The sequence below is a fragment of the Tenrec ecaudatus genome, chromosome 1 (genome assembly GCF_050624435.1).
Source record: "Tenrec ecaudatus isolate mTenEca1 chromosome 1, mTenEca1.hap1, whole genome shotgun sequence".
Classification (NCBI taxonomy): Eukaryota; Metazoa; Chordata; class Mammalia; order Afrosoricida; family Tenrecidae; genus Tenrec; species Tenrec ecaudatus.
In genome coordinates, this window is record NC_134530.1 from 147,491,374 (window position 1) to 147,504,330 (window position 12,957).

The following is a 12,957-nucleotide window of genomic DNA, read 5'->3' on the forward strand; positions in this document are numbered from 1 at the left end:
CCTGGTTATATTTGTCCGTAAGTATTTTATTCTGCTGATTAAATTATAAACTAAAATATTTCCCCATTTATACTTTGACTTGTCATTGCTATAGTATAAAAACATAATAGATTATTGTATATTAATGTTATATCCTGGAAAATTGTTGAATTTATTAGCTTTGCATTTTGTTTGTCTGAAAATGTCCTAATTTCACCATTGTATTTGAGGAACAATTTTACTTTTGCTGCCTCTATGACTGTTGGTTGGCAGTTTGGCCTTTTCTTTCAGAGTTTTGTACGTCGTCCCACTGCCTTCTAGCTTGCATAGTTTCTGCTGATAAATCAGAGCTTAATCTTACAGGGTTTCTTTGGTAGGTAATTTATTTTCCCCCTAGCTGCTCTCAGTATTCTTTCCTTGTGTTTGGTTTTGAAAAGTTTGATTATGGTAATGCCATGGTAATTTTCATTGGGGTTCTTTCTATTGTTTGTCATTCAGCTTTTTGGGTGTATATCTTCTCATTTTTCATGATGAAAGGAAGTTTTCTTCCAATAACTATTTGACAATTTTGATTGTGCATTTTGTTGCTTCTTCCTGCTATGGAATTGTGATCACATGTAAGTTGTTCCTTTTGATGGTGCCCACTTAATTATTAGACTTTCTTCAGATTTGTTGTTGTTATTGTTCTAGCAGCCTAGTATAGGAAGATTTGTTTTCAATTTCACTAATAAGGCCCTCCTTTAATTCAGTTCTGCAACTTTGCTCTTTCACTGCATAATTTATTTGTGAAAGACTAATATTAATCTTCTGGATTTCTATTTGCTACTTTTATATGGTTTCTAATTTTTCATTTAATTGACAGACTTGTTTAGTGTTTTCCTGAATTCTTTTAAAGTTTTTGTTTTTCTTGATTCTCAATTTTTATCTCATTCCATTTAAGAAGTCTAAATATTATTTTGAATTCTTTATTGGGTAGTTCCAAAGCCTTTGATTCCTGAGAAATGTCTTCTGGCTCTATATATTGTTAACTGTTGCTGCATAAGTATTTAATTGATGATTATATGTTGGTGATAAACTATTCCCTGATAGGTATAATACAGAATGTGAGTGTGTGTATCACTCTGTTTGCTGTGTTCTCTGGGTTCAGAGCAGCTGATATGAAAGTCGTTTAAATGGGCTTAAATGGTGGCTGAGGTCAGGATGCTTTTTCCCAGAAGCAATTCTTTTAGGCCCACAGGGCACCCTGTCAGGGTGGCTAGATATGGAAGGAGTTTCCTGCCCATCTGGGGGTAGCTGTGGACCTGGCATTCTGTTGGTCTGGTGATGGGGAGTTCATGCACCTATAGACACAGGTGTGGTGCACTCAGCACCCCATTCCGCATGTTCAAGGTTCCAGTCTCAGGCAGAGTAAAAGCTGCACGGGGGCAGCGGTGAGGTAAAAAGTGGGATATCACTAGCAGCTGGATGGGTAAGGATGGGGGATGGTCATATTTCTGCTTACATGGAGGATGTAGGGAAAACGTAAGGATCCCACCTTTCTTGTTGATAGCTCCCAGTGTGCCTGGATGGAATACTGCTGGCAAAAGTTCAAGATGGCTGAGCAGTGTTAGGGAAATCAACAATTCACCTGTCTCCTGTCTGGCCACTTCTGTTCAGCTTCTTAAACTAATTGGTATTGAATCCTTTGTTTGGTTCTCTATCCTTTCTTCTGAAGCTTGAAGTTCCAGTATTATCATCAGTATCTGTTACAGCAGGTCTCTGGTCTCCTTTATTATAGAGGTCTATGTAGTGAGGCTGCCTGGTTCTCCATCTTTCTGAAGTTCGGACTATTATTTTCTATCTTTAATTTTCCCCCCACCTATTTATGCCTTTGAATACAAAGTATATCCCTTAAATATCATACTTTAGCATAACTTTGTTTTATAATCTATTCTGCCAATTTCTGCCATTTAATTGGAGTGCTTAATTCATTTATATTTAATATATTTAATGATAAGGACTTACTCCTGTCATTTTACTATTTTTCCAATATTTTTAATACTTTTTTTGTTCATCAATTTCTTCATTGCTGCTTTCTCTTTTTCTAGGTCAATATTTTGTCATGTACCATTTGATTCCTGTCAAGTTTAATCTGTACATTTCAGTTATTTTCTGAGTTGCCCCATTCTAATATTCAAAATGTCCAGTTTTCAGTTTGTGGTTGATTCTTATTTTACCTGTTTTTTCATGACTTTTCTGGACTAATTTTGAAGTTCTGACTTCTTTGTCGCTGAAGTCTCTGTTCTGTTAGCTTAGTGATTAGCTAGAGAATTCTTAAACGGCTGGGTCCAAAACAAAATTTTAAAATGTTCTCAGTTTCTGCAGATGGGCTCTGCACGTGTGCTGGGATGCAGCTATAACCAGACAGTTTACAATTCTATCTTAGCCTTCACTTTCCACTTGTACAGGGCCTGAAGGGTAATCAGAGGTGAGAACGAGAACTTGGGACTTTCTCAGGTCTTTTCCAAGCATGTGCCCATCCTTGGGCAAATATGTGTCTGTGAGATTTCAAGTATGTGGAAGCCTTAAAAACTCCTTGCCCTCTAAAGTGACTCATTTTCCAGGCTTTCTTCCTAAGCCCTAGCTGTTATCTCTTACTACAAGTGACAGCAGTCTAATGCATTTAGCTTTAAAGCTTTCAACAAATGATCCTGAAGGTAGTAGCCTCTGCCATGCACTTATTCAGAGGTAAGTAAAATAAAGGCAAGCCCTTTGAGCTGATATTTCAGGGAGCTTCCAGGGAGATCAAACCAACAACTACAATTCCTTGAAAATAAGGATTTTGTTCTCTCTGGTACTAGGAAACTATACTAGGAATGTGAGTTACAGCCTTAAAGCTGCTGCTGAGCTAGAGAACAGGAATGGGATAGGACCAGGTAAGTTAAAATGTCACAAAACTCTCTTACTGAGCCTGCTATGAGTTTGATTTGTTTACTGACTTCCTATTAATTCTGAGAGTTTATTCCAGTCTAGTCATTATAATTTATGGGGGAATGGACTTTTGGAATTTCTTATTCCACACTTTTCATTCCCTCTTGGGGAAGTATTCTTAATAAAAATAATATATCCATGTTGGGGTTTAGTGGACAATTCTAAATTTACTTAATCTAGGAACAATCATTGATGAATTCAAACGGGGACCATATTTTTATTCTTGGTATTTATTTGATCTACATAGTCATACTTATTGTCCCGTCCCAATTAGAAATTATATTAAACAATGAATATAAAACTAGTACAAAAGAGCTATTGAAAATATTGACATGAGAAAAGCAAACAAAGGAAAAATATGCTAATAGAGCTATGTCTTACTTATTTTGAACCCTATTGCCATACCTCTGAGGCTAACAACAACCACAGTTCCCAGAGCTGAATCAATGTTTCAAATGGAAAACAAACTAATGATGCTAAGTATTTTAGTACTGGCTTAAATTTATCAATGATGATCACCAATTAGATTAGCATTCTCCATTAGAAAAGAATTTCTAGCATATTTTATGCAAAATACAGATAAATTTAGAGTCTTGAAAGAAAAAAAGAGATGTCAGTGAGCATTATAGATTTTTTTTATTGTATTAAAAAACAGGAAGGGTCCTGCTAATGACTCCAAATATTCTTAGATCAAACAAATGGAAACAAAAATTATTTGCCTGGTCCCCTTCGAAACAACTTATCTCCCACGTATATCAAACTTACTCATTGTTTAATTCTAAAGCTTGATAGGCTGCTTTGATTCGAGCTGGAGGATCTCGTTCCCTCCATGCCTTCTGCATAACTGTAGGAAAAAGATTTTTTAAGTAAATGAGATGGTAAACTTAAATAATCGTATGCAAAGTGTATGAAGAACAAACTAGGGAATAAACAGAGCTTTAAAGATGATATTTTTAAGCATGAGAAAACATTATATGCATGACCCTAAAGAGAAATTTATCACTAATTTGGAAGTTTCACATATAATGAAATATCTTTTCTCATTGTGTTCTTAGACATTAGTTACTAAGCCAAGCTATCACAACATTATTACATATGAACATCTCAATTAATGTGAAATTGAATTTCCATGACATCAGGTTATAAACATAAAATATTCCAATTTTACTTTTATCATGCTGGAAAAATACAAAACATTTAAAAAGCAAAGTCTTTGTCTAATAAATAATTTTATTAAGGATATATGTTTGAACTTGTATTTTCTACAAAAGGGCAAAAGAAAAGAACTAATTTAGAATATAGTGCATCTCTGGAAAATGTCAGCCTTTCTAAGATTCCCTAAAGTTTGCCTTTGGATCTCTAGGGAATAACATTAGTAGTTTTGCTCTCATTTATTTTGCAAAAATGGTGATTTCACATCAAGTAAACCTTCTTAAAACTCAAGTAAACAAATAAACAAAGTGAATCATAAAAATATTTGGCCTATGCCAAGTTTGATAAGAAAAATGAGAATCTATGAATGTTGCTTTTGGAACAAAACCTACAACTGTCCAGAAAGAATAATGTGGAAAATGTTTTAGTTTTCCTTTGGAAACAAAATATTAGTCTTGGCTTAGAAAACGAGACAATACATTCCACTTGTGTAACAAAAATACATTTCTCATATCAAACATGTCACCAGCTGGCTGACAGTTAATGCTTCCTGAACTTGACAAATTGAAACAAGTCAACACCCATCTGATAATGACCAGGTAAAGTACAGAATTCTGCAGAAACGCTAAGTTATTACATAAAAGAAAGTATATTATCACACTTGCCATTTTGATGATGAAGCTCTTTTCTATAAGTTAAATGATATTTACAAACAAATTTTGACAATGAATCTTTACAAAATGTTGATGATGAACCTTAATCAACATTTTAATGGTCATTTGCTATTCTAGTATATTAAATATTAGGTGCTATATCTAACCAATTCCTTTTTTATTGATTCTTAGGTTAAACCTAAAATCTTGCTAATGCAAAAACAGTTTGATGACCATCTTTCAATATATACTTTTGCATATCTCACTAGGCATTTTCATCTAGAAATTGAACTATTAGTTTAAATGTATGCATCCCTTAAAAGACTTTGACATATATTCAAAATTGCTCTCAAGATAATAATTTACATTTTTCCAAGCACTGTAAGAAAGCATCTGTTTCCCTATTCCCTATCTATGAATACTAATTATTATCAATTTTTGCTAAGTTTATACTTGAAATTTATCTAATTTTATTTGCATTTATTTTCTCTTTAGTGAGGCCATCATCATATCTACCTTTAAGTAATTTTCCCAATTGACATGTTTTCTTTTGCAGTAAGCAGGCCTAAATTTGAGGAAATGAGAAAAATGTACCTGTATTCCTAAAACAAGGCTTAAGATAATTTAAAACAAGATGCTCTCTTAGTAATCAATTGTCTTCTGTAAGACATTTTGTGTTACTCAAAACATAATTAATACTAGCAGATGACTCATATTTATAATTTTTCCAAATTAAAGAATATTCTAATATGATAACAACCAGAAAAGATACCAGAAGGCTATTCCAATATCAGGAATCACAAACATAAATAATGTGTATAGAAGCTAGAGACATAAATGACTGAATTAAAACCACATGCATTGCCTAAAAAGAGAAACATAGTTCAAATCTAGCTGACTTGAAGTGGAAATGTGGAAATTTCATTTGGAAATGTACATCTAGTTTTGCCATATTACTCATTATTCAATAAAATCTAGATTTTTATATAAAATATGATTTCTAAATGTTAAAAAATAAAAACACCTTGAAAATCAATAGCTGTCAAAACACTGCAGGCTGGCTGTGAGGATATATTGGGTCTCTAACTTAAATAAACATATGAAAGGGTGATAAAAAATCTAATAATTTTTCATTACTGATCACTGATTCAAGAGAAACTTGTCAAATCCTATGTATATACATTTTTTCAAGTTTAAAACTACTGGTACAAATCATTTCCTCTATGTCAGTGGCTGACAAGATCAACGTGGGCCCCACAGTCCATTTCTGGGGTGTCGTCCATAGACAGCCCACTGCCACTGAGTCATTTCAGTCTCAGCAGAGCTTCTGAGGCTGTAAATTTTACAGGAACAGATAGCTGCATCTTTCTCCTTCAAAGAAGCTGTTAAGTTTGAACTATTGCTTACCCATCAGGGCCATCAGTCAATTTCTATCCATAGATAAAACCAAAAACCATACTCACTGCGATGGAGTCAATGCTGACTCATAAATAGCCCCTGTGGGTTTCTAAGACTGGAACTACTTACTGGAGTAGAACGCCCAGTGTTTCTCCCAAGGAGCTGCTTGTGGTTTCAAACTGATAACCTTTCAGATCCCAGCCCAATGAGTAACCACTAAACCATCAGGGTTCCCATCCATAAAAAACGTCTGTCCTTAACTTTAGTCTTTAGCTGAGGTAATGCATACCTCTGTAAGTAAAGGAAGGCAATTCAAAACCTAAAATGGCACATTGTTTTAAAGGAATTAACTTTATGTAATTATTTCCTACAACTGCTCTACCTGACAATATGCCTCTGTTTGGTCTAGTTATCATACCAGTTCTTTTACACCATTTTCTCTTATCACAAAAGATGTGTTATGTTCCTTTCTCCTACATTACAAAAGGAAGGCCGACATCCTACCAACCCCTGGGTTGTTCCAAGATACAATGCTTTACAGTTCTAAAATCTCTTGGTACCAAAGGGGCAATTCAAAATTCAGGTTTTGGGCAGTCAGTGATAAAGTGATTGATGAGCTCACTTGATAACTGAAAAGCACAGGAAGTCTACATCCACCCAGGTGCACTTTAGAAGAAATCTATTTCTGAAAGGATAAGCATTGAAAATTCTATGAGAACACAGGTCTACTCTGACACACAGGGCACCCCAAGTGTCAAAACTGAGTCTACAGTAACTGATAAACTGGTGTGTGTGTGTGTGTGTGTGTGTGTGTGTGTACTGAAATTTAAAGAAAAAAATTATTGAAGATCTGAAAAATAATTCCTATCCAGAAGCTGTAGCTACACAACACATTGTGTCTGTCATGTTAAAACATGCATAAGACACAAATACAGAAGCCATGGAACAAGTCACCATTCTTCAAAACTCTGGGCAAGGATCAAATACCTATGTTGCCTATGTTGTCGATAAAAACAATATAGATGACTTTTAAAAGGAAGGGGTCGTTACTTTGAGCACCATTAAAGAAAAAGGCACAAATGGATGAGTGTATTCAGTTATATACACTGAATCGAACCTCTGGCACTAGAACGCAGAGCATTTTGTCATATAGCATTAACACATATTATAAAAGTATGTAGTGTCAAAGAACCACCAGCATTCAAAAGCAGCTTTGTCAACTACTCAGTAAAACACTCAACCGCATGTCTTTCTGTTATCCATCACTGAATACACTGATAGCAATTTTTTGATGTAAAAAAAAAGGAGAGAAAGGAAAGAGAAAAGGAACTCCAACCCCAGTGTTAGTCTGGGCTGACTAGAGAAACAAATTCATAGATTTTCATATGTGTATATGAAAGAGCTTTAGATACTAGAGCAATTGAATATTGAGAAAACATCCCAGTCCAGATCAAGTCCATAATTCCGATATTAGTCCATATGTCCAATAACAATCAATAAAGTTCTCTTCAGACTCACAAAACACATGCAATGATGCTGAATGCAGGAAGATCACAGGCCAGTGGGTGGGAAGTATTGTGGATCCAGTGGCATTGTAAGTGCTGGCAGGGGTCTCCACGTGGCTTCTCCAGCTGCAAGGCTCTGGCTCCCATCAGACTGTCTCCCTGTATCTTGTCAGCTGCAATGTCTCCCAGGAAGTGATCAGAGAGAGAGTGTGTCTCCTGCCTCCAAGGAGGAATACTGAAGTTCCCAGAATCCTCCGGAGAAGGCCATGCCCACATAGAGGCCTCATTGACTTTGCCTGATTGACAGACTAGACTCCACCCCTTCATTCTTCATCCTCAAATTGACAACAGATTACGTAACTACCACAACTCCCTTTTATTGATAACTGTTTTTTTAAAGATCATTTTATTGGTGGTTCTTACAACGCTTATAACAATCCATACATCAATTGTATCAAGCATATTTGTACATATGTTGACATCATTATTTTCTAAACATTTACTTTCCATTTGAGCCTTTGGCATCAGTTCCTTTTTTTCCCTCCATCCCTACCACAATAACTGGTATTTTTAATCAAGGTATCTTATAATAGGTATTCCCCACCTTTTCTTTGTTATATATAGAATTTTTAAAAGTAAGTTTGCTACAGCAATAGAGTACCTTATGACCCATATCCCACTTGCCTGTCAAGTTACTGTATTATGTTGGCTTGCATGTTACTGTGATGCTTGAAGCTATGCCACTGATATTTCAAATCGTAGCAGAGTTACCTATGGTGGGCAGGAGTCTGGGATGCATCCAGATTAAGAACAGATGAAGAAGCAGGAATACACAATCCACTTCTGAGGGATGAGCCTTCAAAAATCTTATAAATAGCAATGGAACCCTGGTGGAAGATGAGCCCCTCAGGCTGGAAGGCACTCAAAATATGTGACTGGGGAAGAACTTCTCCTCAAAGAAGAGTCAAACGTAATGACATAAATGGAGCAAAGCTGTTGAGGTGTTTGTTTGCTGATGGAGCATGACTCAAAATGAGAGAAAAAGCTATAAACATCCATTTATAATCAAAACATGGAATAGAAAAAGCATAATCTAAGGAAATTGGAAGTAGTCTGAAAGGAGAGAGAATATATAAAGATCCATGTCCTGGGTATTAGGGAGTGGAAATGGATTAGTATTAGCCATTTTGAATTGCACAATCATATGGTTTATTATGTCGGGAATGACAAGTTGAAGAGAAATGGCCTCATGGTCAACAACAACAAAAAAAACTTTACAGGGTATAGATTGAAGTACAATGCTGTCTGTGATGGGTAATATTTCTAACTGGGAGACCAGTTAACACAACTATTATGCAAACTTGCACACCAACCACGACAGCCAGTATAAACCAAACACAATCCTGGTAACAAAGCCGGACAAAAACACACTAAGAAAAGAAAGCAACAGACTAATATTTCTCATAAATACAGGTAGAAAAAATATCAACAGAGTAATAGTAAACAGAATCCAAAAGCATATTTAAAAAGACATACATCAGGTCTAATTGGGATTTATACAAGGAAGATTCGACATTAGAAAACAAATCAGCGTAATATACCATACCAATAGAACAGAGGAAAATATCCATAGGATCATGCAAATAAATACAGAAAAAGCATTTAGTAAAATTCAAACCTTTTCTTGATGAAAATCCTAGGGAAGATTGGAATAGAAGGGAAATTTCTCAATATGATTCAAGGCATAAACGAAAACTCAACAGCATTATACTTAATGTAGAAAGACTGCGAGCTTTCCCCTTGAAATTAGGAATGAGATAAGGGTGTCCACTCCCACTTCTGTTCAATATTACATTAGAAATTCTAGTCAAAACAATAATGCAAGGGAAAAAAAGAAATGAAAGGTATTCAGATTAAAGAAGAAAGAGTAAAATTAGCTCTATTTGTGGATACGATCCACAAATAGAAAATTCCAAAGAATTCAGAAGAAGATTTCTGGAACTAATAGAGAAATTAGTTTTGAGGCCCTGGTTTTGTAGTGGTTATGCATTGGACTACTAACTGTAAGCTCAGTAGTTCAAAACCACCAGTTTTTTCCAAGGAGAAATATCAGATTTTCTACATCTACAAGAGTTACAGTCTTGGAAACTCACAGGGAGTGGTTCTACCTTGTCACTATGAGTCAGAACTGACTTTATGACAGTGAGATTGTTTTGGTTTTTTTTAGTACAATCGCAGCATTCCAAGTCAACTACAGTCATTTAGGTTTCTATATACCAGCAATGAAAAACCTAAGAGGAAAACTAGGGATACAATTCCATTTACAATAGCATATAAGAATATAAAATACCTAGAACTAAATCTAATCAGGGACACTGAAGACATATACAGTGAAAACTATAAAGCACTGCTGCAAGCGATTAAATAAGAGAAGTAAATACAAAGACCTTTTGTGTTCATAAATTGGAAGAGAATGTTGCTAAGATTTCAATCTATAGAGTGAATGAAATCTCAACCAAAATTCAAACAGCCTTCTTCCTACAGAAGTGGGAAACCTTGTGTATGGATTGTGATGAGTTGTATGAGCCCCAAATAAAATGATTTTTAAAAAAGAAATATATAAATCTGGATATCCCCTTACAAAAGGGTCACGAGGAGGAGACGAGCCAGTCAGGTTGCAATGTAGCGATGATGAAACATACAACTTTCCTCTACTGGTTCCTAAATGCTTCCCCCGACCACCCCACCCCCACCCCACTATCATGATCCCATTTCTACCTTACAAATCTGGCTAGACCAGAGGATGCACACTGATACAGATAGGAACTGAAAACACAGGGAATCCAGGACAGATGATTCCTTCAGGACCAGTGGTGAGAGTGGCGATACAGGGAGGGTGGGGTAGAAAGGGGGAACCGATTATAGGGATCTACACATAACATCATCCCTGGGGGATGGACAACAGAAAAGTGGGTGAAGGGATGCATCAGACAGTGTATGATATGACAGAATAATAATTTATAAATTATCAAGGGTTCATGAGGGAGGGACGGGGGGAAATGAGGAGGTGATGCCAGGGGCTTCCATGGAGAGCAAATGTTTTGAGAATGAGGGTAACAAATGTACAAAAGTCCTTTATACAACTGATGTATGTATGGATTGTGATAAGAGTTGTATAAGCCCCCAATAAAATTATTTAAAAAAAGAAGTGGGAAACCAATCTTCAACTTCACATGGAATGATGAGAGGTATCAAATACCAAAAGCAATGTTGAAAGAAAAAAAATGGTAATAGTAGGAGAATTCACACTTCCTAATGTTAAACCATATCATATTGTTGTTCTTATCAAATAGGCTCCAACCCATTGCGACCCTATGCACAACAAAATGAAACACTGCACCAGTCCTGTGCCAGCCTCATTGTTCCTATAGCTTCTTAGCCCATTGATGCTGCCACTGTATCAACCCATCTCATTGAGGGCTTTCCGCTTTTTTTGATATCTTTCCACTTTACCAAACATGGTATACTTCAAAACATACTATACTAACAAATAATCAAAACAGCCAGGTACTTATATAGCAAGAGGCACATAGATCAGTGGAACAGAATTGACAGTCCAGAAATAAACCCACACATCTTATTTTTGACCAGGCTATTGTATCTATTCAATGGAAAAAGAAGAGGTTTTTCAATAAATAGTGTTGGGAAATTTTGATTTCCACATACAAAAAAATGAGACAACAACAAATTCAAAATAGATTAAATACCTGAATATGTAAACTAAAACCATATAATTCTGAGAGCAACAAGTAGGGGTGATGTTATCAGGCCTGTCTTCAAAATATTATATTGTATAATATAATAAAAGCACAAACAGCAAAAAGAAAATGAATAAATGGAACCTCATACAAATTTAAAAGCTTGTTCATCAAAAGACTTTACTAAAAATGAAAAGTCAAGCTAACAACTGAGAGAATAGCTGACAAAAAGCTCGTCTCCAAAATACATACAAAATCTTGTCAACAAAAAGACAATCCAATCATAAAATGGGCAAAGTACTTGAATAGACAGTTCACCAAAGAAGACATTCCAATGGTCACCAATACATGAAAAAATGTTTAGCATCATTAGCCATCAGAGAATGCAAATCAAAACAATGAGATAATCATTTAATTCCTACTAGGATGGTTAAGAATAAAAAACAAAGACACACACACACAAAATAAAAGAAATTGGAACCTTTACCCATTGTTTTTGGGAATACAAAACAGCACAGCTGTAGTGAAAAACAGTGTAGCAGTTCCTAAAAACAAAATTACTATACAGTCAAGGAATTCCAATCCTAGTTATATACACAAAGATATGAAACAGAGGCTTGGAGACTTGTACACTAGTGTTGTAGCACTATTCACAATAGCCAAGAAAGTGAAAACAGCCTAAATTGCCCATTAACAGATGACTCGATAAATAAAGTATATATATAGCCTAAAACAGAATACTATTCAGTCAGTAAGAGAAATGAAGTCCTTATAAATATTGCAATATTGATGGAGCTGGAAGGCATTATGCTGACAAGTGAAATAAGTCAGCCACAAAAGGACAAATACTGTATGACAGCACTTATGTAAAAAGATAAGAAAAGGAAGATGTATACAGAACCAAGTTTATTAGTAGTTACCAGGAACTGGAAGAAGGGGCAATTGGTGGTTACAGGTGATGGAAACATGGCACTGACTGACAGCACTGCACAGTTTATTGTATTGTTGAGTTGGCAAGATTTGTGTGATATATTTATAACAACAAAAACAAAAGAGGGTAGCTGTTGAGACTTTTATAAACCAAAACTTCATGTAATTTGGTTCTTTGCCTTAAAATTGTAAGGATATGTAGGTTTTGTGGGATATCCCAGTTGATTGCCCTAATTGCATGTTTAGTTCATCTGTTATAAGTGTGGAAATGTATGCTTTCCAATGGGACTTCTAGGTACAATAATTGGTCTCTACTCTTCAGGAACAACAGGGGTCAGGGTGTGGGCGTGGGATTAATTGTCTCCATGAACAACTGCCTCTTTTGCTGTGACATCAGAGAACTAGATGGGGCCCAGTCACCATTACTGAACATTTCAATCAAAGATCCAGAACAAGAGAGGGTAATGTTGGCCCACAAGCTGTATAAGGGCAGCAAAATCATCAATATCAGCTAACATCACATGCCTCAAGAAAGAGAAGCAGTTTCCACCATGACATTAGGGATGAGTTACTTAAATGTTTGACCAGTATGGCCTGTGAATGTTATAAATA

General features: G+C 35.6%; 1 protein-coding gene across 2 annotated transcripts in view; it reads right to left on the minus strand.

The window, feature by feature from the left end:
• ST7L (suppression of tumorigenicity 7 like) overlaps window positions 1–12,957 on the minus strand; it is a 163,199-nt gene that overhangs the window by 97,111 nt on the left and 53,131 nt on the right. For both annotated transcript variants that reach the window (XM_075559431.1, XM_075559425.1), the window contains exon 6: window positions 3,715–3,793. In XM_075559431.1, the coding sequence (XP_075415546.1) occupies window positions 3,715–3,793 (79 nt within the window). The remainder of the gene's footprint in view (window positions 1–3,714; window positions 3,794–12,957) is intronic.